Below are 27,270 nucleotides of genomic sequence, written 5' to 3'. Positions count from 1 at the left end.
AAATCTAACCTGGATTAATTACTAATTAAGTAAAAATTAAAACTTTATGAGGATGAAGCTACACGATAGTAATTTACTTCATTTAGAAGAGTTATAAGAAACTGAATGTGTAAGTCTGAACTATGCTAATATGGCAAAGTTATACCTAAAATGTCTACAGATAGCCACAAAAGATTTACTTTGTCCTAAAGCTTTGTTTTATTTCTGGAAAATGTATTTATGGTAAATGTTTCTGAGAAATAAATTATTTTTATAATAAAAAGCACATAAGAAATGACATATGAATTGGACAATCACTTTAATGTAAAACTATTATACAACTTTTTCATTTGTGATGCTCTTACATTTTTATCCAATCAAATTTAGAAATTTTCAAATGATAGATTTTCAAGAATCACTTTTTAAAACACTGCCCTGATACAAATTTTCAAAAAATAAAGGGCAATGTGGCTTACTAGCTTTGAAAATGGACACCCCTGGCTTGGAGTCCTGATAGCTGGATGGGCTTGGGATCTAAGCCTCTGCTTCTTCATCTGTAAAAGGGGAATAAAACTACCTCCCAGGGTTGTTGTAAGAATCATCTATAAAGTGGATTCCGGGAAGATGGTGCAGTAGGAAGCACCAAGAATCTGTCTCCCCACCTAGACAAAAATTGCACTGGCAGCAACTGTCTGATGTAATTATTTTAGAACTCTGGAGTCTACTGAAGTCTTGCAACTTTTAGGATAAAGCTTGGATGGTAAATTGCAGTTAATTTTGATCAATGTCAGCTTCTAGCATAGCCACATATATGCATCCCCCACCCCAATCCCCTTGACAGGCAGGAATGCATGAGTCCCAGGAGCAGCTTACAAGCAGCTTGAAGGACCCAGAAAGGGAGAAAAGCACGCCATCCTCCAAATATTTGGTATCTGTACTCTGACTGCTTCTTCTGAACAGAGAGGTGTAAACAAAGAAGTGAGGGTGAAGACCAAAAGAAGGAAACACTGTTTTTGAACCTCCCTTGATTGTTGCAAGCCCCTTCCCCTCTGGTTGAAGTAATTTTCAGAAGATTTAAAGGAACAATGCTCTCCCTCCTCTTTATTTTCTCTTTTATTCCCTTTGGGAGCCAGATGTTAAAGACTAGGTTATTCAAAAACAACTGTGTATATGGGGGAAATCAGAAAGTGACCACATATGCTCAAGGAAAAGTGAAGGCTAAGGAAAGACCCAAGATGATGTTAGATTTATACCTCAGGCTGATCCTGGGCAGAAGGAAAACAAACAATATTCAAAAAAACTAAAACTAAAACAATAAAAACAACAACAAAAACCCAGGGAAGAAAAAGAATCTGATTTCCAGATATTCCACATTATTAGATTTATATGTCCCATTTTTAACAACAACAACAAAATCACAAATAATACAAAGAACTTGAAACGTACGGCCCATTTAAAGGGCCAAAAAAAAAAAAAAAAAAAATTGACAACTGTCCTTGAAAAAGACCTGATAGCAGATCTACTATAGAAAGACTTTAAAACAACTGTCCATAGATTCTCAAAAAACTAAATAAATGTGGAGAAAATAAAGAAAAAATATACCAGCAAAGTGGAAACATCAATAAAGAAATAGCAAACCAAAAAAGAAACCAAAAGGACATTATGGAGCTGGAAGGTATAATAGTAAAATAAAAACTCAGTAGAGGGATTCAAAGACAGATTTGAGCAGGTAGAAGAAAGAATCAGCAAACTTGAAGACAGGGAAATGAAAATAATTGAGTCTGTGAAATAGAAAGAAAAAAAAATTTGAAGTTAACAGAGCCATAGGAACTTATAGGACACCACCAAGCCAACCGATATGCATGGTAGGAGTCTCAGAAAGATAAGAGAAATTGAGGAAGGGGTAGAGAGAATATTTGAACAAATAATGGCTGAAAATTTCCCAAATTTGATGAAAGACATGAATACAAACATCCAAGAAGCGACACATTATAATCAAACTGTTGAAAGTCAAAGGCAAAGAGAGAACTTTGAAAGCTGCAAGAGAGTAGTAACTCATTAAATATAAGGGATCCTCTATACAATTATTAGAAGATTTCTCATCAGAAACTTAAGGACCACACACAATGGGCTGACATATTCAGTGTGGTAAAAGAAAAACGCCATTAATCAAGAATCCCATATCCAGCAAACCGTCCTTCAAAAGTGAGAGAGATATTCAGACTCTCTCACATAAATGAAAGCTGAGACCTGACCTTCAAGAAATGTTCACAGGAGTCCTGCAGAGTAAAATGAAAGGATACAAGAAGTAACTAGAATCTGAGTGAAGAAATAAAGATCTTTAAAAAAAAAACACATGGGCAATTATAAAGATAATACTATTGTAACAAAAGTTTTTAACTCCACTTTTTGTTTTCTGTATGATTTAAGAAACTCATACATTTGAAAAGTCACTGTTTAAAAATCAGTATTATTGTAACTTTGGATTGCAACTCCACATTTTGTTTTCTACATAATTTAATAAATCAGTGCATTTAAAAGAATTGCTGATTTCAGGGTTTGTGTATGCACTGTACACAGATGTAACATTGTGATGTCATCAACCGAAAGGTGCGAGGATAGAGCTGTAAATTAATACAAAATTTGTATGTTATTGAAGTTAAATTGGTACTAATTTAAACTAGAGTGTTATAATTTTAGGTTGTTAAATATAATCTCCATGGGAACCACAAAGAAAATAGCTATGGAGTATACACAAAACAGAAGAGAAAATGAGAAAGAAATGTAAACATTTCACTACACACACACACACACACACCCCCAACTAAACCCAAAAGAAGACAGTAATACAGAAAATGAGAGGCATAAAAGCTATAAGACATGTAGAAAACAAATAGAAAAATGAGAGAAATATCTCATCAGTAATTACTTTAAATGTAAATGTATTAAATTCTCCAATCAAAAGACAGGTTGGCAGAATAAATTAAAAATATAAAAACTACACGTGATCTGTAAGAGATTCATTTTAGATCTAAAGACATAAATATATTAAAAATTAAAGGATGGAAAAAGATACTCCATGCAAATAGTAACCAAAAGAGAGCAAGGTGACTATACTTATACCACACAAAATAGACTTTAAATAAAAAAGGTTATGGGAGACAAAAAGTCATTATATATTAATAAAAGTTTCAATACAGCAAGAAGATATAACAGCTATAAATATTTATGTACCTATAACAGACTTGAAAACGTATGAAGCAAAAACTGACAAAAAATGAAGGGAGATATAGACAATTCTAGAATAACAGTGGACTTCAATACCCTATTCTCAATGATGGATAGAACCACTAGACAGGAAATAAGGAAACAAAGGATTTACATGATAAAGCAACTAGATCTAACAATATACTAAACACTTTACCCAAGAACTACGGCATACACATTCTACGTAAATGCACATGGGACATTTTCCAGATAGATAGATCATATATTAGGTCACAAATTAAGTTTGAATAGATTTTTTTAAAATAGAGATGATGCAAAGTAGCTTCTCTGACCACAGAGATAGAGGTAGAAATCAGTAACAGAAGGAAAACTGGAAAATTCACAAATTTATGGAAACTAAACAACACAGTCTTAAACAGCCAATGGATTAAAGAAGAAATTATAAGATAAATTAGAAATACTTAGAGACAAATGACAAAACCATGACATATCAAAACTTACGGGACTCAGTGACAGTGATGTTAAGTGGAAAATTTATAGCTACAGAGGCTTAGATTAAAAAACAAGAAAGGTTTCAAATCAACAGCTAACTTTGCAACTTCAGGAACAGGAAAAGTGGGCAAACTAGGTTGCAAGCTACCAGAAGAAAGAAAATAAATAATAAAAAGTAGAGCAGAGACAAATGAAATTAGAGAATAGGAAAACAATAGAGATAATAACTGAAACCAAAAGTTGGCTTTTCAAAAAGATCAACAAAATTAAAAAACCTTGAGCTAGATGGACTAAGAAAAGAGAATACTCAAATTATTACAATAAGAAATGAAACTGCGAACATTACTACTGACTCTACAGAAATAAAAAGGATTATAAGAGTACAATGACCAATTGTACACTAACAAATTGTATAACCTAGATAAAATGAACATATTTCTAGAAACACAAAATCAACCAAGACAAAATCACACAAAAAAATAGAAAATCTGAACAGACCTGTAAGTAGTAAAAATATTAATCAATAATCAAAACTCTGACAAAGAAAAGCCTTGGTCCTGATGGCTTCACTGGTGAATGCTACCAAACATTTAAAGAAGAACTAACACCAGTGTTTCTGAAACTTTTCAAAAAATTGAGCTGGGCATGGTGATGTGCAACTATAGTCCCAGCTACTCAGAGAGTTGAGGCAGGAGAATTGCTTGAGGCCAGGAGTCCAAGGGTACAGTGCACACACTACAATCAAGCCTGTGAATAGTCACTGCACTCCAGCCTGGGCAACATAGGGAGATCCTGTCTTTCAAACAAACAAAACAAAACAAAACAAAACAAAAACTCTCCCACACAATTAAAAAGTAGAAAACACTTATTGATTCATTCTATGAGGCCAGCATTACCTTGATACCAAAACCAAAGACACTACAAGAAAATAAAACCACAGACCAATATCCCTTAGAAAAGTTAATGGGAAAATAATTGACAAAATACTAGCAAACCAAATTCAGCAGAGTATTAAGAGAATTATACACAATGACTTAGTGTGATTTATTCTTGGAATGGTTCAACATATAACAATGGATCACTGTAATACACTATACTAACAGAATGAAGTGAAAAAAGTCACATGATCATCTCAATTGATGTAAAAAAAAAAAAAGCATTTGACAAAATTCTAAACCCCTTCATGATAAAAATATTCAACATACCTCAATATAATAAAAGCTGTATATGAAAATGCTACAGTGAACATCATACTCCATGGTGGATGACTGAAAGCTTTTCATCTAAAATCAGAAACAAGGTAAGGATGCCTGCTTTTGCTACTTTTATCCAACATACCGGAAATTCTAGCCAAAGTAATTAGGCAAGAAAAAAATAAAAGAAATCCAAGTTATAAAGGAAGAAGTACAATTATCTTTGTTCACAGGTGATATGATCCTATATGTAGAAAATCCTAAAACTCCCACAAAAGACTGCTGGAACTAATAAATAAATTCCATAAAGTAGCAAGGTACAAAGTTAACACAAAAAAATCAGTTGCATTTCTATACACTAACAATGAACAATCTAAAAATTTCACATACAATAACATTAAAAAGAATAAACTACTGGGCCGGGCACAGTGGCTTACACCTGTAATCCTAGCACTTTGGGAGGCTGAGATGGGCGGATCACGAGGTCAGGAGATGAAGACCATCCTGGCTAACACAGCAAAACCCCATCTCTACTAAAAGTACAAAAAATTAGCTGGGCATGGTGGCAGGTGCCTGTAGTTCCAGCTACTCGGAAGGCTGAGGCAGGAGAATGGCATGAACCCTGGAGACAGAGCTTGCAGTGAGCTGAGATCGTGCCACTGCACTCCAGCCTGGGCAACAGAGCAAGACTCCGTCTCAAAAAAAAAAAAAAAAAAAAAAAAAAAAAAAAAAAAAGAATAAACTACTTAGGAATTAAATTCACCATGGAGGACTTGTATAATAAAAACTATAAAACAATGCTGAAAGAAACTAAGAAAGACATAAATGAAAAGGTATTTCATCTTCATGAATTGGAAGACTTAATACTGTTAAGGCAATACTACCTAAAGTGATCTACAAGCTCAATGCAATCCCTATCAAAATCCCAGTGATATATTTTGCAAAAATAGAAAAACCCATCCTGAAATGTAGATGAAATCTCAAGAAACCCCAAATAGCCAAAACAATCTTGAAAAAAGAAGAACATATCTGAAAGATTCCTACTTCTTCCAGATTTAAAAACTTACTAGAAAGTTTTAATAATCAAAACAGTGTGCTACTGGCATAAAGACAGATGTACAGACAAACAGAATAGAACAGAACTAGAAATAAAACCTTGAATATATGGTCAAATGATTTACAACAAGGGTTTGTGCTAGTTCTTTCTCCCACTACCATTGAATGGGAGAAAGTGCAGTCTTCCAACAAATGCTAGGAAAACTGGATATCTATATGCAAAAGAATGAAGTTGGACCTTTATCTAACACCATATCCAAAAATTAAGTCAAAATGGATTAAAGACCTAAATGCAAGTTCTAAAACTATAAAACTCATAGAAGAAAACATAGTGCAAAATCTTCACAACATTGGATTTGGTGATCTCTTGGATATGATACCAAAGGCACAGGTGATAACAACAAAAATAGGCAAACTAGACTTCATGAAAATTTTAAAATTTTGTGCATCAAAAGACACTATCAATAGAGTAAAAAGTCAACTCACAAATGGGAGAAAATATTTACAAATCACATTTTCAATAAGAAATTAATAACCAGAATATTTACAGATCTCTTAAGACTCAACAATAACAACAACAAAAAACAAGTTGATCCAAAAATGGGCAAAGGACTTGAATAGACATTTTTTTCCTGAGTAGACATAAAATGGCTAATGAGCACAAGAAAAGATGCTCAATATCATTAATCATTAGGGAAATGCAAATGAAAACTATAATAAGATAACATAATTTCATACCCATCAGGATGGCTACTATCAAAAAAAGAGAAAGTAACATGTTGGCGATGATGTGGAGTAACTAGAACCTTTGTACACTATTGCTGGAATATAAAATGGTATAGTCACTATGGAAAACAGTACGGTAGTTCCTCAAAAAGTTGAAATAAAATTCATTTCTTATAATATTATATTTCTATTCTGAAGCCATCACTGAGTTCTGTACCACTCCCAGAATTTATTTTCCCTTTATCTATATTTGCATAGAATTTATATATATTTCTATTGGTGGATTTATCAAATTATAACTATGAATTTGTCTTTCTCTTCATTTTTCACTAAGTTGTGAGCTTAATAAATATCTTCTTTTGCTAGCACTTAACACAGTGCCTATATCAGAACATACACTAAATAATCTAACTAGATACATGAACAAAGAATATCTGATGCATCTGGACATTTTAAATTCCATTCAATAGCGTTAAAATATCTATAACTATGTCACACTTCAGTATCTCAGGACTACTACTCAGTATATGCCAGATAAACCAAGCACATGATGGAAGATTTGTCATATAACAGAAAGAGTAAATCTTCATGTCTTCCCTTTTACTACATATGAATTCCTTCCTATGAATATTTTATATACTTTGGACAATATGTTAACTCACGTAGTTAGTGAAAATTCCATTCAGTATTGGAGTCTGAAAATGGTATTGTCAAACTACTCACTTTACTTCCATTACATAAGAATTGTCTTCTGTTTGAATACATTTTGAAACTCTGACATAATTTAAAACTTACAACACTTAAAAGTGGGTACTTTAAGAATTTCATGCAAAATAAAAACTAACTTAACACTGGAATACTAAAGGCTTATTACTAAAAACATTATTTCTATAATATTCAGCATTGTTGCCAATAAAATTTAGGTAACAGGCCGGGTGCAGTGGCTCATGCCTGTAATCCCAGCACTTTGAGAAGCCGAGACGGGCAGATTACGAGGTCAGGAGATCGAGACCATCCTGGCTAACACTGTGAAACACTGTCTCTACTAAAAATACAAAAAATTAGCTGGGCGCAGTGGTGGGCGCCTGTAGTCCCAGCTACACTGGAGGCTGAGGCAGGAGAATGGCGTGAACTTGGGGGGCAGAGCTTGCAGTGAGTGGAGATCGCGCCACTGCACTCCAGCCTGGGCACAGAGCGAGACTCCGTCTCAAAAAAAAAAAAAAAATTTTAGGTAACATTAACATGAGGTACTTGGGAACAAGTGCCTGCATATTCTTGTAACATAGGCCCAGATTTTCTTTAAAGAAGGATTATTGGATATTTTCTCATCTGTATGTAAACACAGCAACGCCACATGACATCTAATTTTGCAGTGTAGTCACAAAATCCAATAAATGGGCTATGACCAAGAACATGGCCAGGAACACTAAATTTGCTATACACTGGCGATTTTCCTATACAGCAAGAGTTGCTAGGCAGCTTTGCTAAAGGAATGCCTGTAATTAATGATAAGAACAGGCTTTCTTCTGTCTTATTACACACATACACATACACACACACACACAATTTTTTTCTGAGAGGAAAAAACAGAACTCAATTTCTAAAAACAGAATATTTACAATGCATAAAATTACATACGTTTTTAGGAGTTAAAATATATTTCTAATAATTCAAACTAATTGTAAAATGAAAAACTAAAAAGCATCACCATGAAAGTGTTTTCTTAGTAATTATCCATATAAGGAAAATTTATTTTTACATAATTCCCAAAGAGAGATGCTTAGATGTTGTAATCATCCATCTATTTATGTCATGGGGATAGAGATCCATATTAAAGCTTATTTAGACAGATGAATGGATAAAGAAAATGTAGTACATACAATACAATGGAATATTATTCAGTCAATATAAAGAAGAAAATGAGTTACATGAGGCAACGTGATCCTGGAGAACATTATATTAAATGAAATAAGGCAGTCACAGAAGAACAAATACTACATGATTCTACTATATGAGGTATCTAAAACAGTCAAACATATAGCAGCAATTGAATGGTGACTGCTGGGCCTAGGGGGCAGGGGGAATATGGAGCTGCTATTCAATCAGTATAATGTTTCTGCCATGGGAGATGACTGAATTCTAAAGATCTGCTGTACAGCACTGTGCCTATAGTTAATAATACTATACTGTACACTTAAAAAGGTATTAAGAGGATAGACCTTGTGATAAGTGTTCTTACTACAGCATTTAACAGAGGCTTATTTAATGATTTCCAAAGTACTAAAAGCAGGAGAAGTCATGAGACCTATGACTGAAAAAATTATGTAAAATCTAAAAAAATACAATTTGGACTAAAATATTAATAGAAATGGAAAATAAAGGTTAAAGCATACTCTTATAGCACTTACTGTTTGTGATACTGATTTAGCACCTAATGCTTTACATAAACACTTTAAAACAATTTCAGAATATTTTGTATGTTCATGTCCCGCCCCCTTAACTAGAATGTAAGCCCATCAAAGGTGATATCATCTATACATAGTATAAGGATCAATATTTTTTTTCTATCAGAGTCACTGGCATTCATCAACACTCTCAGATGTCCCCACCAACACAGGTTTCATCAGAGGTGGATCAATAAATATTTACTGATGCTCATTCTGCTTTTTCTCAAAATATGCATCCACTTATTAGTTCAGTTACTTACAAGTTTTCTTAGAAGTTTTCTCACATATAAGTCACTTACATGTGGAAAAGATAAAAATGAATGCTCCCTTAAGGGTTAGTTCTGGCATTATTTGGAGAACTTGTTACTGCTCTCATTGAAAACAGATACCCTCACTGATTCTGTTTACCAAATGAGGCAGATTTGTTACCTGTCAAGCCCCTTTTTACCACCACCAAAGAGGCTTTGTAGTTGTAACTTAAAAATGGCAATCCTCTTATCTCTGGTGACCAAATGGTACAAACTTGTCAAATGTACACTCTCTCTACCCACACACTGAAGTAGAATAGTCACAGATTACTATGAGTCATGCCATTATTGGTGTTTGGCTGATATTATAATTTATGTGTTCATATGTTTGGTGTCACAACAGTTTCATGTTCTGGATCAAAATGGCATAAGAAGGACCAAAAGCTTTTAGCAAGTTGGTCAACTTTTTGTCAAGTGGTAGATATTTAGTTTATGTGGTTTTGTTTGTTTTATATCTTTGTGTGACATTAACTAATCTGTTTATGAGTCAGTTCATAAAAAAGGATTCATTACAACTATACTAAAATCTAAGGAAATCTAGAGCCCCATAAAATGACAGTAAAATATCCATTAGCCTATAAATTACTAATATTAAGCTTTTAGATAAAAGAAGAAAGCTTCCTTCTCAATAATGAAAAAGATAACCCCATCAATGAAAACAAGTACATGAGGTTAAGGAATATTTTTACTCAGTATCTGTAGTACACTAGGCATTGGAATTAACAATAAGGACCAAAACAATTAAGAATTTACCTGGGAGAGACAATTATAAAATAATCAAATAAACTATGATAAGTACTATAAACAAAAAGTATGGAAAGTACTACATGGCACTTTAAAAGCACATATTAGATAGCCATGGCTTTGTGTGTGTTTGTGCAGGTGAGTGAGGGGTTAGTCAGGGAAGGTGTATCTGAGTAAATGATTATTTCTTTAAGCATGGTTTCCTTTGGGTCTCTGAATATATTTATAATGACTGCTTTGAAGTTTTTGTCTGTTAAGTCCAAAATTGAGAAATGAAGTAAAAATAGGAGTTTACTAGATGAAGACGGGAGGATAACAGTCTTGCTTATAAAAGGAACTGCAGGTCTCATGGCCCTGAGGCAGAAAGGAGTATAGTGAACTTAAGAAGTTAAAGATCAGGATGGTTGGAATACAGAATGCCAGAGTGTCAGGCAGAGAAGTGAACAATTCATCTGGAGAAATGGGCCAGGTAATGCAGGGTCATGTAGACTCTTGTGAAAAATTTGGGTCTTTTGGTTTTAATCAAACAAGTGACATGAATTGATTGGTGTTTTTAAAAGACCACTCTGACTTTACTGTAGAACATGGATTAAAGGTGGGGTGGCCAGCATTCAGCAAGAGAGATAAATAGGAAGGTCAATTTAGTTTTTAGTAATAGTAAAGAAATGTAATAAAACACCCACAGATTAAAGACAATAAAGCTATTCTTTCTTTAGGACAAAACCAATAGAATTTTCCTGCATAACAAATTATAAAACTTTTGACAGATAACATTCCAGTAACTAATAACTCTTGAGATAAAAGAATTTTAAAATCCACATTTAAAAAGAATAAACAATCTGTAATCAATACTTTTGTGGAAAAATTTAATCATTTCTTTTATGGCAAATCACATAAACTTTTTTTGTACCTCTGAGATCTGCATAAAGACAGTTTAGTCTAAACTCTCAGCTGAATGATAAGAATATGAAGGCCCATGGAGGTCTGGTGAACTGCCTAAGGCCGCAAACATATTTGAGGACAGAACTACTGAAACATGAGCTAAATAAAAGAAAAAAATATTTATTTCAGCACTTTTGAGATTCTTTCATCACCTTTGGCTTTTGACAGTTTGACTATGATATGTCTGGGTATGGATATCTGTGGTTATCCTACTTTGAGTTTGTTGAGTTTCTTAGATGTGTAGATTAATGTTTTTCATCAAATTTGAGACATTTTCAGCCATTCTTTCTTCAAATACATCTGCTCCTTTCTCTCTCTCCTCTCCTTCTGATACTCCTGTTATAAATTTGTTCGTGAGCATGTTGTCCTAAACTTCTCTGAGGCTCTGTTTGTTATTTTCTTTGTTCTTTGAATGACATAATTTCTCTTGATGTCTTCCAAGTTCACTGATTCTTCTCTGCTTTTTCAAATATACTTTTGAGTCCTTCCAATAAAATTTTCATTTCAATTATTGTACTTTTCAACTCCAGAATTTCGGTTTGGTACTTTAAAAATGTAATTTCTATCTCTTTAAAACCTTCTGTATTAGAGGAGACATTGTCATCACACCTTACTTTACCTTTTCTTTTTTTTTTTTCTTTTTTTAGACCGGGTCTCACCTGTCATCTAGGCTGGAGTGTAGTGGCATAATCACAGCTCACTGCAGCCTTGACCTCCTGGGCAAAAGTGATCCTCGCATCTCAGCCTCCTGAGTAGCAGGGACAACAGGCACATGCCACTACACCCAGCTAACTTTTTTCTATTTTATAGAGACAAGGTTTTGCCATGTTGCCTAGGCTGGTCCCAAACTCCTGGGCTCAAGCGACTGTCCTGCCTCAGCTTCCCAAAATGCTATGATTACAGGTGTGAGCCACTGCATCTGGCCTTACTTTACTTCTTTAAGCATAGCTTCCTTTAGTTCTTTGAATATATTTATAATGGCTGCTTTGAAGTTTTGGTTGGTTAAGTACAACATCTAGGCCATCTTACAACCAGCTGGAGCTCATGATTGTTATTTGCTTATTTGTTTAGTGACTTGGTCGAAATATTTCATTTAAGTCTGTTTCTCCCAAAGTATGAAGCTTCTGATGTACCTCAGAGTATGCAGCCTTGAGCATACATACAATCATCCTTCAGTGACACTGGCTTTAGCAGCGTTCTTCTCTTTTTTTTTTTTTTTTTTTTTTTTGAGACAGTCTTGCTCTGTCACCCCGGCTAAAGTGCAGTGGTGCAATCTTGGCTCACCGCAACCTCTACCTACTGGGTTCAAGCGATTCTCCTGCCTCGGCCTCCTGAATATCTGGGACTACAGGCACGCACCACCAAGCCCAGCCAACTTAGCAGGGCTCTTGGTCTCTTCCCCTGATCTCTGTGTTAAGCTTTCTGTCTTTCTCGATATCATAGCCAGATATTAGTTTCCTCTAATTGCCAGCTGATTATTCTACTGTTTTCAACAATGTCCTCATGCATAAATTGTACCACAGTCTGATTCAATTAAACGTAGGGTCCTTCATGAGGTCATTTTTGAGGCCAGTCTTTGAGGTTTGTCCTATCCCATCAGGACTCCTCCTAGCTATCTCTGTCTCTGGCTTTCTCTGGTAAACCAGCTGCTACGCTTTTAGCTTGTTACTCTTAATTCTTAAGTGTTTACCATTAAAATCTTAATTGTTCAGAGCCCCACTACGTTGGAACTTTCCCGTACTCCATATAAAGTTAGTTCTTTGAGGAGAGCTTCAGAGTTACTGTTGCTAAGGCTGTCTCCCATTCTGGCCAAAATCTCTGAGTCATTGCCCTGGAGTCAGGTTGGGGATAGTGGCCTACTTCTCTTGGAGTGACACTTCTGCTTTGTGAGAAAACACTGGTGAGGGTGGTAGCCTCTGGTCTTCTCAGCTTGTCTTTCTGATGTGGAACCTCTCTCCCCTCTATAAACAAAATGAGGTGAAAGCAGTTGAGGCCGTAGTATTTTTGGCCTGCTGAGTGGAGTCAGAGCTTTTGGACCAGATCTCTGCCCTATGGGAAGGAATCTGACAACTTCTTGATGGTACTCTCTAGAATTTAGCATCTGCAACATGGAGCTGAGGGAGATAAGAAATACTGGCCATCTGCCCCTCCTATGGAGATACTTAGCCCTTGACTAGAAGCTGGAGGGAAACAGAGCCCCATCTTCCTGGCCACACATGACTGAACTGAAGCTTCTGTTACGCTAATCTGGGGGTGAGGGGAGGCAAAAAGCAGCTCATGACTCAAGGGCCACAAATTATTTTTACCGAGATTTAGTAGCTTTTCTCAAATAAATGTTTTCTTGTTTGCTGACTTTTCATGTAACCTTAGGATAATTACCAGAGACTTTAAATACTTTAAAAAAAATAGTTTTCACTAGTTACGGTTTCCTGCTGAGGATGGTTCTGTGGAGTTTCTCTCAGACCACCATTTAGGAACTGATAATTCCCACTCTGTATTTCTGAAGTACAGAGGTTACTGGCAAACTAGTATTATTGTATAAGTGAATAATTAATTTTATTTATATAGGCATACCTTGGAGATATTGCAGGTTCAGTTCCAGACCACCACAATAAAGTGAGTATCGTAATAAAGCAAATCACGCAAATGTTCTGGTTTCTCAGCATGTATAAAAGCTATGTTTACACTACACTATAGTCTACTAAGTACAACAGCATATGCCCAAAAATATACATGCCATAATTTAAAAATAATGTATTGCTGAAAAAAGTGCTAATGACCATCTGAATCTTCAGCAGGCTGTAACCTTGCTGTTGGTAGAGGGTCTTGCCTCAATGTGTATGGCTGCTGACTGATCCAGGGTGGTGGCTGCTGAACATTGGGGCAGCTGTGGCAGTTTCTTAAAATAAGACAACAATAAAGTTTGTTGAATTGATAGGCTCTTCCTTTCGCAAAATATTTCTCTGTTTGTTGGCACTTTACCCACAGTAGAACTTTCACAATTGGAGTCAATTCTCTTGAACCCTGCTGTTGTTTTACTAAGTAATAATGTAAACACTTTGTTGTCATTTCAACAATGTGTCCAGTAGCTTCACCAAGAGTAGAGTCTATCTCAAGAAATTACTTTATTTGTTTATCCTCAAGAGGCAACTCTTCATTCATTTAAGTTTTATGATGAGATTGAAGCAAATTCAGTCACATATTGAGGCTCTACTTCTAATTCCAATTATCTTGCTTTTTCCACCACAGTGACCATTACTTCCTCCACTGAAGTCTTGAACCCCTCAAGGTTATCCATTAAGGTTACAACCAACTTCTTCCAAACTCCTTTTCATGTTGATATTTTGACCTCCTCTCATGAATCCCAAATGTTCTTAATGGCATTTAGATTGGTGAATCCTTTCCAGAAGCTTTCAATTTACTTTTTCCAGATCCATCAGAGGAATCACTATCTATGACACTATATAGCCTCACAAAATGTATTTCTTAAATAAGACTTGAAAGTCAAAATGACTCCCTTACCCATGGGCTGCAGAATGGATGTCATGTTAGCAGGCGTGAAACCAACATTTATCTCCTTGTACATCTGGATCGGAGCTTTTGGGTGACTATGTGCATTGTCAATGAGCAGTCATATTTTGAAAGGAATTTTTTTTTCTGAATAGTAGGCTTCAACAATATGTTTACAATATTAGGTAGACCATGCTGTTAACAGATGTGCTGTCATCTAGGCTTTCTTGTTCCATTTATAGAGCACAGGCAGAGTAGATTAAGCATATTTCTTAAGGGCCCAAGGATTTTTGAAATGGTAAACAAGCACTGGCTTCAACCTAAAGGTACCAGCTGCATTAGCCCCTAACAACATAGTCAGCATATCCTTTGAAGCTTTGAAGTCAAACACTGACTTCTCCTCTCTAGCTATGAAAGTTCTAGACGGCATTTTCTTCCAATGGAAAGCTGTTTCACCTACACTGAAAAATCTGTTGTTTAGTGCAGCCACCTTTATCAATGATCTTTGCTAGACAGGGATAATTTGCTGTAGCTGCTACATCAACACTTGCTGCTTCACCTTGCACTTTTTAAATTATGGAGATGGCATTTTTCCTTAAATCACATAAACCAACCTTTGCTAGCTTTCAATTATTCTTCTCCAGCTTCCTCTCCTCTCTCAGCCTTGATAAAGTTGAAGAGAGTTAGGGCCTTGCTCTGGATTTGGCTTTGGTTTAGGGGGATGTCATGACTAGTTTGATCTTCTATTCAGACTACTAAAATTTTCTCCATATCAGCAACAAGGCTGTTTTCCTTTCTTACCACTCATGTGTTCACGAGAGTAACACTTTTAATTTCCTTCAAAAACTTTTCCTTTGCATTTACAACTTGGCTGTTCGGTGCAAGAGGCCTAGCTTTCGGCTTATCTTGGCTTTGGGCATGCCGTCCTCACTAAGCATAATCATCTCTCACTTTTGATTTAAAGTCAGAGACATGTAACTTCCTTTTACTTCAACATTTCAAGGCCACCGTAGGGTTATTCTTGGCCTAATTTCAATATTGTTGTTTCTCAGGGTCTAGAAAGGCTTGAGGAAAGGGAGATAAATGGGTAATGGCCAGTTGGTAGAACAATCAGAACACATACATTTATCAACTAAGTTTGCCATCTTAAGGGTATAGTTTGTGGCATTCCAAAACAATTACAGTAGTAACATCAAAGATCACTAATCACAGATTACTAAATCAGATATAATAATAAAGTTTGAAATATTGTAAAGAATTACCAAAATGTGACACAGAAATATGAAAAAAGCTCATGCTGTTGAAAAAAATGGTGCTGATAGACTTGCTCAATACAGGGCTGCCACAAACCTTCAATTTGTAAAAATAATAATATCTGTGAAACACAATAAAGCACAATAAAGTGAGATATACCTGTATATTCAAAAATTTACTGAGTACTAAGAATTAGATACAGGGCTACATATTAGCTACCCAAACAAACTTTTAGAAGAAGATTTTTGTATTCTCTAACTTTTAATTAATAACTAACTTTATATTAAAATGGAATTGTAAGTCTACTATTTAAAAAAAATTTTTAATTATGCATTTGAAATCACAGGAATCTCTTAAAATTGTTTCTGGGGTTATTTAAAATTTTAAGTTTATAAATAAATCTTATAAAGTCTTTATACTTTAGCTCTTGGAACATATGATAAATCTTCTTGACAGATGCTTATTTAACTTTATCTTCTCTCTTAAACATATATACACCACAACACCATTATCAAACGAAAACCTGCTCATACAAATAGCGGTGACCAACTTACATTTAATCGAGCAGAAATTGCTGTGTAGAATATATGTATTTCCTCTATGACATTTGTATTGACATTCATTCAAAATCAAATTATTAATATGTATGTATAATCTTTTAAAAAAGAATATCATATAGGCAATTCTATATAAATTACATTTCTATTTATGATAAATGATTTTATCCTAGTAGATGTGAAAAAGTAAGAATCCAAGCATCCACAATATTAGCAAATGAAATGATCAAAGGATAATCATGACACTCTAAATTTATTTTGAAACATTATTTATTCAATATCTTTAATTTTAAAAATATAATGCAAAATGCTTTCTCCAAACATCTTGGAATGGCTTAAATATGAATTTCACATCTGATTTAAGCATCTGTGCCAATAACAAAGATAGAAAACTTACCTGCCAATACCTCCTTGTTGTACCACATATGACAAAAAGAAACAATTGGGAACTGTTATTCTCCTATCTAATTTCACAGTAAAAACAAAAGGTAATCTTATCCCAAACTTAGAACATTTCATCTGACAAGCATGCCATGGATTACAAAAGGATTTAGTCAACAACAGAGATATCTCCTAAAGTATCATGATTTAGAGAAACTAAAACAAGAACACTATATATTTTAATTTTTAAACTTACCTGATATAAATAATCTTCAAATACAAAATAATAATCATCATTGCTTGCTGTCAACTTCACATCCTATAATTAAAAGTAGACAGTACTGAAAAGAACCCAAATGGATCTGTCTGTAGTAGTAAGGCATACAATCAGTATTTAGAAGCATTACCACAATAAATTTATTATTTTATTGTGATTAGATTAGATTTTACCATTGCTATATTTACTGAACTAATATATGTGACACATTATTTCACCTCGAATTCCTCATTTAAGGTCCCATTAGTAATTCTTTAATATTTATTTCAATTTTATCTCCTTTTAATCTAATATTTAGATGGCTTAAAGCTAGAAAAGAAAAGTGGATGCAAGCATAACATCCAGAAGCAATCATAACAATCTGGCCCCAAATTACTGTTCCAATATCACTGTTGAAGTCCACATTCTTGCCATTCCCACAAAAGACCAAATATCTTCCATGCCTTTGTGATTATTCACTTGCAAGTCACCACTTGTTAGTGAGAGAGCAGGAACATTGATTTTCTGCATTATGAGTTTAAGGGCCAGTTCATTGACTTCCCCTGGATAGCATATTAGTTTCCTTCTTTAAATATATTCCTATTCTCACTTTCTGATTTGAGTCTACCTTAATGCTTTCTATGAGTCTCCCTATGAGACTTTAGTTACTTTGAGCTCAAATGTCTTAAATGTTTTTTGTATATGTAGTACCACCACAGTGCTTAGCACCTAAATACCCAATACGTGTTTGATGAGTAAAAATAAAAATGATAAAATTATTAATAGAAATTAATTATATTTTCCTGTAATATAATTCATCAGTATATAGGTACCCCTCTCCAATAACAAGCAAACAAATGAACAAAAGTCTAGAAAAACAAACTAAATCATTCCCCCAGGATTGTTTCTGAGTATTATGTCCAGAGTTGGAACTTGCTGCTTGTGTGCTTTGGTGTAAAGAACATGAAATTCCAACAGATTTAACTAAGATTTGAAATCAGTTCCACTACTTTTAGCTGTATAACTTTGGTCAGTAACTCTGAGCCTAATCTCCATATATGTAAATAAGGACACCACCGCCTACTTCAGAAAGGATAGGTGAATGCCTAGCACAGTATCAGATAAAGAGTAGATATCCAGAAAGCTTTTTTAAAAAAATTCACCAAAAGTCCTTTTACTTATAATAGTGTTCATCTATTTATAAGTAAATATACATCTCAAACCTTACATGTATCCAAAAACTCCAGTTGTAAACTACACCATGCTTTTAGACCCAATATATAATCAATTCAACAAGTACTGATTGGCTGGGATGAAGGATACGAAAATCAAAACTTCAACAAACAAACAAAAAAGAAGACAAACAAAAAAATGTTTATCATCAAGAAGCCTACAATCTCACTGGCGAGATAGTAAAAACATGGGAAAATCACAAAGAAATGTTACAAAAATCCATGGTCAAATAGTTCAAACGGTCTACAAAATTCAACTAGGCTGTTGAGCCAAGTAGTAATCAGGGGAGGATGGAGTCATAGATGACTCTGGGGGTAGCGAATGTGTGCTAAGTCTGAAAAAACCGTAATTACACAGATTAAGGAGAAAGAAATGGTCCAGCTTTCTGTGTCAGAAGACAACCTAGACAAAAGTAGAGATCATGCATTCTCAGCAGGGGGATACTATTGCCTTTGGGGGCATGAAAACTGGTTCTTGGAGGTCAACAAATTTTACATATTACAATGATACGTGGCAGACCAGAGCTCACCCCTACCCACCCAAATCTTATTTTTTGTTATTTACTTTTTTTTATTAGAGATAAGTTAATTAATCTTTCTCTCCAGGAGCGTGATAATGAAGAAAGGTTGAAAAACACTAGTATAAATTATCAGATTATAGTAAATGGTTGAAAACTATAGAATACATGGATATAAGGCAAGTTTGTTAAAAAAAAAAAAAAAAAAAAAAAGAACCATTTAATAAATTAGCCTAGGGAGGGTTCGATGATGTTCCATACTCACAACATCATTGGCTCAGAACATCTATGACTTTCTATCCTCCCCTGATTGCTACTTTGCTCAACAGCCTGGTTGAATTTTGTAGACTGTTTGAGCTATTTGATCACGGATTTTGTAACATTGCCTTGTTCCATTCATTCCTTTAACCTTTAAAAGAATTCCATCTTGTTTTCAGTTAAATTTAAAATGGCTCAAGCCTGTAATCCCAGCACTTTGGGGGGCCGAGACGGGTGGATCACGAGGTCAGGAGATCGAGACCATCCTGGCTAACACGGTGAAACCCCCTCCCTACTAAAAAATACAAAAAACTAGCCGGGCGAGGTGGCGGGCGCCTGTAGTCCCAGCTACTCAGGAAGCTGAGGCAGGAGAACGGCGTGAACCCGGGAGGCGGAGCTTGCAGTGAGCTGAGATCCGGCCACTGCACTCCAGCCTGGGCGACAGAGCGAGACTCCGTCTCAAAAAAATAAAATTAAATAAAATTAAATAAATAAATAAATAAATAAATAAAATAAGTCTTTGCTATAGGGAACTGTAATGAAACAGAATTTTTTTTTTAAGTGATCATTCCCTTAACGGCTGACTTTAATAATGTTTGGAGTGATCGGCAGAGCCCAACTAAGTCAAAAAGAACCAGAGACAGATATCTTCCTAGAAACATTCATGATGTGCAAAGGACAGACGCCATCAACAGTTTTATTCAATTCCTCAGGCACAAATTACTTCCTTCTTGGAACAGATTTTCCTTACTGACTCAAACTGAAATTCATTTTGGAGACAAAGAGAACTCTCATCCTAGCACTTCTTACTTTTTTGAACTTTTTCACATGTGAGTTTCCTTTCATTTGACTAGAAAAGAGGCTAATGGTCTTACAGCCCAAAAGATCTCTTACATTTTTGATAAAATAATCCACTGAGCATAATAATTTGACCTCAAAGTTAATAATAGTACCTGTGATCCAAATCTAGTGAAAAACCTCTGTGAGATTCAAGACTTTCCGTCAAAGGACTGTATTCTCTAAACTCTCATTTCCACTTACTGTAGAGCTCAGTGGTTAAGAATACAGATCTGAAGTCAGACTGGCTAGGTCTAAATCTTGGCTTCACTACTTCATATGTTAATTTAAACAAATTTCTTTCTTTATCTCAATTTCCTCATTTGTAAAATAACAAAATAACTACTTTCTACTTTGTTACAACACACGTGTCACTATGTTGCTGGCTGCTGGTAAGGAAATGATGTTAGTATAACATGGAAATTGTATTGGTTCAGATGCAATTTTTATTAAGCAAGAGGAGTTGGAGCAGAGGGAGGAGAATTATAACCATCAGCAGGAAAAAAAAAAATGTCTTTAGCTCAGCTGCTGCTGCACAGGCATGAGACTTTACAGTTGCATTTTAAGAACATTAAAAAACGGACATTGGCACTGGGGCTCCCTCTCCAGAGAGGCACACTCCCAGCCCACAACATTTCTCCCCTGCTATTCTCTTGTGCTCACCTTAACAGTAGTTCCAGTGGCCCAGAGCACCACTTGCATTTGCATTATTTTAGCACTTCTGTATTATTATTTTTACACATTTTTAATAGCTCCTACCAGACCAGCCTGCCTGAGCTGTCTGATTCTTCTCCCAGGCTACCAATGATTGCTTTTGTTAGTACTATGATTACAAAGTTGCAAAAATTGTGAGTGGATCTACCCCAACCCTGTTTTGCCCATAAGCTCTGTTACTTTTAATGCATAGTTTTACAGAATGCAAGTTTTTTTCCCTAGAAAAACAACGCATTTATAATTCACAGCCTAAATGTTGGTATCTGCTACTCTTAGGTATTTGTAGGCATTAAATAGTAATCTATGTAAAGGGTTTGGAATACTATATGGCACAATAAGCATTCATTTGTTAGTAATAGTTATTATTACCCCTGGCCATGTTCTACTCAGACAAATTTTCAGGTCCTCAATATGTAATCTTCTTTTCCCCATTTCCGAGACCTGTAATTACATGCCTTTCTCCCTTATATTTCAAATCTAAATTTAAAATCTAAGACTTTTAAGTTGCCTAATATTAATTCAAAATTATTCATATCCTATATTACACATAAAGTATTAGCTACACCAGACCAATCTGGTTCAACTTTTATGTAACACAGTTATGAGCTGTTTTTTAGTTGCCATGGACCCCCAGGTTGAAGGTCATGTAACCTGAGCATGCCCAGATTAACCAAGCATGCAACCACAGGTGGAACCTATGTGATAGGACTAAGGAGTGGGGTCTGAATTAAGAAGTGGACACCACACGGCAGTATCCAGGATTCAATCAGATCAAGCCCTGGCATCACCCCATGGCAGGATCCAATCTGATCAAACCTTTCTAGCTACAAAAACCCAGTGATTTGGTGCTTGGCTTTCTATTGTGTACTGGAAAACGGACCCTGTTTGGCTCAGTGATGAAAGCATTAACTCAGCTTTCAACTTGATTATCAGATGCTTGGAGGCAAAATCTCAATGTATCTCTACCTTAAAACTTGAGATATACTTAGCCATATGTCTAGAAACTAAAAGAAATTAAAAATTAAAAAGGACTTCAATATAAAGAGAATACACAAGTAGGCCCTAAAGAATCATAAGATAAAAATATTATAATCCGGTTTTGCTTTTCAGTTGCCTTTTTACTTGGTTTGTGTAGAAAGCCTGAATTTAGAGATATAAGAAATGCTTATTATCTTCATCAAAAAGTAGGACTAAAAAAGAATCATGAAGACAGCTTCAAAGGGAAAGAAGATAACATAAAATGGAAACTGCAAATTTTGAACACCAACTTTATATGTATACATCTAATCACTTAAAATTATTTTTCAAGGTTAATATATATCATTATACATAGTACAGGCTCTGCATACTAAAGAATCTCAATTTTTAAGGATATTAATGAAAAGGAAAAAACTAAGTTGACTTTTACTTACTTTATAGATTAGACTGTCCACCAAAAGGTCATGTTGTATCACATTGGTCTTAAGCTGCTCATAATACAAGACATCCTAAATTTAAAAGTAAAACAAAAAAATTAAAGGTCAATCACATTTATAAAGTCAGCCTCAAATTCAAATAATAATCAATAGCATTCCAAACACTAAGAAGGGCAGGAACTCAGTTTTATTCACTACTATAACCCTCATGCCTAACAGTAGATGTTCAATAAATATACTTACTCCTATCACTTAGGATGACGTCTGGCACCTAGTGAGCATTCAGTCAATATTTGCTAAGTTAACTATAAATTAGCTTTAATAGCAAATACAGCATTTATTGAGTATTTATAGGCACCAGGCACTATTTTACCCACTTTACAAGAGTTAACTCATTTAATCCCAAACCAACAAAATGAATTAGGTAAGTGATTATTATTCCCATTTATGCTTGAGAAACTGAAGCCAAGAGAGAAAAGTAACTTGCTATCCAAGACCATAAAGCTAGTAAGATTTAACCTCAGGAAACCTGGCCCCACAACCTATACAAAAAACTCAGAAGGATTACTTTATACTGCCTTTCTAATACCTAAATTATTACAAAATAAAAAGTTTAAGCATAACAAAGCACTCCTGGTAGTAAAAGCAATCATATAGCATATAAAGTAAGTCAGCTTTTAATAGTAGAATATGGTCCCATATGCTTGAGCTCAGGAGTTTGAAGTTACAGTGAGTTATGACTGAGCCACTGCTCTCCAGCCTGGGAGACAGAATGAGCCCCAATCTCTTAAATAAATAAATAAATACAAAAATATGGCCCCATAATATTATAAAATCTTATTAACTGCACAATTATGAGATTAGGCTAATGTTTAATGTAATAGAGAATAAGAAGTGGAAGAGAGGGAAAATGGAAAGTGGAGAGAATAAGGGAGGAAAGAAAGTGGGAGGAGGGACTAGAGACAGTAATCAAGTTAAGCATCAGGTTCATAGTTGGTCGGGGCATTAAGGATGAAGGTAGGGATCAACTGGGTAACAGTTATGCTAACGAGAGATGGAAGTATTATCTCGTTGCTTTAGCTGACCCACATATTCCTCCAAATCCCTCCTTTCACCTCTCAGGCACGTTAGCCCTAGCCTCCTCTCAAACCCAAAAGCAAAATTTAGCACACGCGGATCTGTATGACTCCTGACCTCACAGAAGGGTTGTGGGATAGGGTCGTCTGGGATAAGGAGGAATATTTACTGCATGTAGCTGCCTTGCCAGGATAAAATCTGACTTTATGTTTCCTGAAATATGATTTCTACATCGCAAAAGATGTTTAATACATAGTTATTTGGCTTGAGTCAAAGTGCTCTTTGCCTAACGATGATCTGGGCCTTTACTGGCTATTTTTAGTCATTTAAATTTTAATTAAAAAGCCTTAATTGGTTATCATTGATGTTTTCATTTTTTAACTAAAGCAAAATTATTTTACTATTTTATTTATCTTCCATTGTATCTACTGAATCCATCTCTCTGGCTAGAATGCAGGCTCCTTAATGGTGGAAACAGCACCTAATTCAAATATCAATTCCTGCCAGTTGGCATAAGTAAAGTAATGCAAAAGCTACGTTTAGGGGTTTGCTCCTTTTTAAAAATAAGTTTAAAATTACAAACTAATATATGACCATTAAAATAAGTGAAACAATCTAAAGTAAAATAAAGAAAAAGTTAAGCATCTTTTTTCCTTCCATTCAACTGTCCCAAAATAACTAATATTATTTGTATTTGGTATTGTATTTGTGGTGTTATTTGTAATTTGTATTCTTCCATGCTTATACCTATCTCCATGCTTATATGACTATGTAATCATAGTTGGGCGTTTGTGTTGTCGTTTTTCAATATGAAATGGAATCATACCATACTCATTATTCAGCTTCTCTAACCTAATGCTATATCATGGTTTTCCTTCTTGTTAAACAATACACATTTAACTCATTCTTTTTAATAGTTACATATATTTTAATATTTTTAAAGCTATGGTATAGATTTGACACAATTTGTTTAATCATATCCCTGAATAGATTTGACACAATTTTTTAAATCATACAACCTGAACAGATGGATACTCAGGTTGTTTGTCCCTACAAATAATGTAATAAATATCCTTAGGCACTATGCTTTTATATCTACAGAATAAATTGGCAAAGGCAGGATTATAGGCTGAAGGCTATATGTATCTTTCTTTCTTTTTCTTTTTTTTTTTTTTTTTGAGACGGAGTCTCGCTCTGTCGCCCAGGCTGGAGTGCAGTGGCACGATCTCAGCTCACTGCAAGCTCCGCCTCCCAGGTTCACGCCATTCTCCTGCCTCAGGAGTAGCTGGGACTACAGGCGCCTGACACCACGTCTGGCTAATTTTTTGTATTTTTAGTAGAGATGGGGTTTCACCGTGTTAGCCAGGATGGTCTCCATCTCCTGACCTCGTGATCTGCCCGCCTCGGCCTCCCAAAGTGCTGGGATTACAGGCATGAGCCAACGTGCCTGGCCAAGGCTGTTATGTATCTTAAACTGGGCTACAAATTGCCTGACTAATCGCAGAAAAAAAAATCAATTCGAATTCCCACCAGCAACATGAGAGCACATTTTATCTATGTACTCACCTCTTTTAAACATTTTCATGCTTGAGAAACATTTCGATGTATTTATTTGCACTTTCCTAACTCATAATACAGTTGACGAACCTTTCATATATTTATTGGCCATTTGAATTTCCATTTCAATGATTTGTCATTCATAACATATACCTATTTTTCTATTAGATTATCTTTCTCTTAATAATTTGTTAGATTTGTTGTTTATAAGGAAGATTAACTGTCATTTGTAATGCAAAAATGTATTACTTAATTTTGGTTTATGGTATAGATTGACAATTTATTTTTCTGTTTAATTTTTGTGGGTATATAGTAGATATATATACTTATGAGTTACATGAGATATTTTGATATAGGAATGCAGTGTGTAATAATCACATCAGGGTAAATGCCTCAAGCATTTATCTTTTGTGTTACAAACAATCCAATTATAGTATTTTAGTTATTTTTAAAAGTATAATTATTTTTATTATAGTCACTCTGTTGTGCTAGCAATTACTAGGTCTTATTCACTTGTTCTATTTTTTGTAACCATTAACCTTCCCCACTTCCCCTGCACCTGCACTACCCTTACCAGCCTCTGGTAACTACCCTTTTATCCTCTATCTCCATGAGTTCAATTGTTTTACTTTTTAGCTCCCATGAGTAAGTGAGATCCTGCAAAGTTTGTCTTTCTATGACTGGCTTATTTTACTTAACATAATGACCTCCAGTTCCATCCATGTTGTTGCAAGTGACAGGATCTCACTATTTTTCATGGCTGAAGAGTATTCTGTTGTATATTTGTACTACATTTTCTTTATGCATTCCTCTAATGATAAAAATCTGGGTTACTTCCAAATATTGGCTATTGTGAATAGTGCTGCAATAAACATGAGAGTGCAGATATCGCTTCGATATACTTATTTCCTTTCTTTTGGGGATATATGTAGGAGTGGGATTGCTGGATAATATGGTAGCTCTATTTTTAGTATTTTGAAGAACCTCCAAATTTTTCTCCACAGTGGTTCTGCTAACTTACATTCCCACCAACAGTGAAGGAGGGTTCCCGTTTCTCCACTTCCTTGCCAACATACATTGACCATTTTTATAAAGTACTCTAGGGCTTTGGGTTTTCCTACTAGATTTGGGCAAGGCTGCCCCACCACATGTTTATACAAATATTTTCCTAATTTTATTTCTAAAATTGTCAATTAAATTTTTTTTATTATTTATAATCCACCTGGAATTTATTCTTGTACCTAGTTATCAAAAGGTCTGTTTTCTTTCAGAAGGATGGTCAATTATCAGCATCATTTATTAAATAAACCATGCATTTGCAATTGAAATAAAATGCTAGACCTGGATCTATCTATGGACTCACCATTCATTATTTTTCATAATTTATCGGACTATTCTTAAACATTTAGTCTCCATGAGAACTTTATGATAACTTCATCCAGTTAAAAATAAAATTAATACTCTAATAAATTTGTTTTGGAAAAACTGACAAATTTTATAATATTAAGACTTTCCTGTTTTTATGAATGACATTAAGGCTCTCCACCCAAGAATGATGCAGAGCTCAGCTGTGTGACCCTAGGTAAATTAACAAGCTTTTCTGAGCCTCAGTAAAATGATGAAAATAACAGCAACTTTTCTGTAGGTTGATGTGAAAAATAAATGAATTAATACATGTAATATGCTCTGAATAGTATCTGGCACAGGGTAAGTGCTATGTAAGAGTTAAATATTATTGCTCTTTATAGAGTATTATAATTTTCCTCCTATGGATCCTGTCCTGCTAAATTTATCTTACAGATATTTTAATGTTTCTACTATTGAAAATGAGGTATTTTTTCACTATTATATTTCTAATTCATTATTGATAATAGAGAAAAGGCTTGATTTTGTATATCTATTTCATATCCCTCTGTTTGTAATTTTTTAAAAATCTGTTGGGTTTTCTGGGTATACAGTCATGATCATCTGCAAAGAAGATGGCTGTATCTCTACTTTCCCCAAACATAAACCAACTCATTTCCACATCTTCAGCTAGGACCTCAAAATCTATGACAAATAATACTGGTGAATAATCACTGCCTTACTCCCAATTCTAATGAAAAGAGCTTTGACGTTTCTGTTTAAATTTATTATTGGTTTGGGGAAATAGTTGTATTATTTTTCAGTAATTCATTTAAAGATTTGATTACAAATGGCTGCTAAGTTTTATTAATGTCATTTGACAACTATGACATAATTATAACTACTTAAAATATACTGGCTTTCCCCAATATAACCCTTTTAATGTCTATTAAAATATAAAGTAAAATTTAAAAACTTATTGATATTTGCATCTAACAAAGATACTATATACATAAGAAATAATTATTTTTTATACTTTTCCTTGTTCTCTTGAATAACATATCATATAGCTTAACAATATTAAACCTTTAGTGTGTGTGTATATATATATATTTTTATTATTATAGTTTAAGTTCTGGAGTACATGTGCAAAACATGCAGTATTGTTACATAGGTATACACGTGCCATGGTGTTTGCTGCACCCATCAACCCATCACCTACATTAGGTATTTCTCCTAACGTTA

At 34.6% G+C, this 27,270-nt stretch overlaps 1 protein-coding gene and 1 non-coding gene across 14 annotated transcripts in view; both read right to left on the bottom strand.

Annotated features, from left to right (window-relative positions):
• Positions 1–27,270, bottom strand: part of TBC1D19 (TBC1 domain family member 19) — a 146,951-nt gene that overhangs the window by 42,339 nt on the left and 77,342 nt on the right. For 10 of the 13 annotated variants that reach the window (XR_012434766.1, XR_012434768.1, XR_012434767.1 and 7 more), the window contains 2 exons: positions 22,045–22,119; positions 17,074–17,136 (listed from right to left, as the gene is read on the bottom strand). Coding sequence is in view for 10 of the 13 variants with exons in the window: in XM_005554634.4 (XP_005554691.1) it covers positions 17,074–17,136; positions 22,045–22,119 (138 nt within the window). In the remaining 3 variants the exon portion in view is untranslated. Of the gene's footprint in view, positions 1–4,754; positions 4,983–15,472; positions 15,690–16,578; positions 16,847–17,073; positions 17,137–22,044; positions 22,120–27,270 lie in introns of those variants that run through there. The other 3 variants (XM_074039501.1, XM_074039504.1, XM_074039502.1) reach the window with 3 other exon arrangements.
• Positions 9,233–9,312, bottom strand: LOC123573788 (small nucleolar RNA SNORD74). Its single transcript, XR_006698520.1, has one exon. It is a non-coding gene; the product is annotated as a small nucleolar RNA SNORD74 (small nucleolar RNA).

The sequence above is a fragment of the Macaca fascicularis genome, chromosome 5 (assembly GCF_037993035.2).
Source record: "Macaca fascicularis isolate 582-1 chromosome 5, T2T-MFA8v1.1".
NCBI lineage: Eukaryota > Metazoa > Chordata > Mammalia > Primates > Cercopithecidae > Macaca > Macaca fascicularis.
This window is presented reverse-complemented; position numbering and strand designations above follow the sequence as displayed.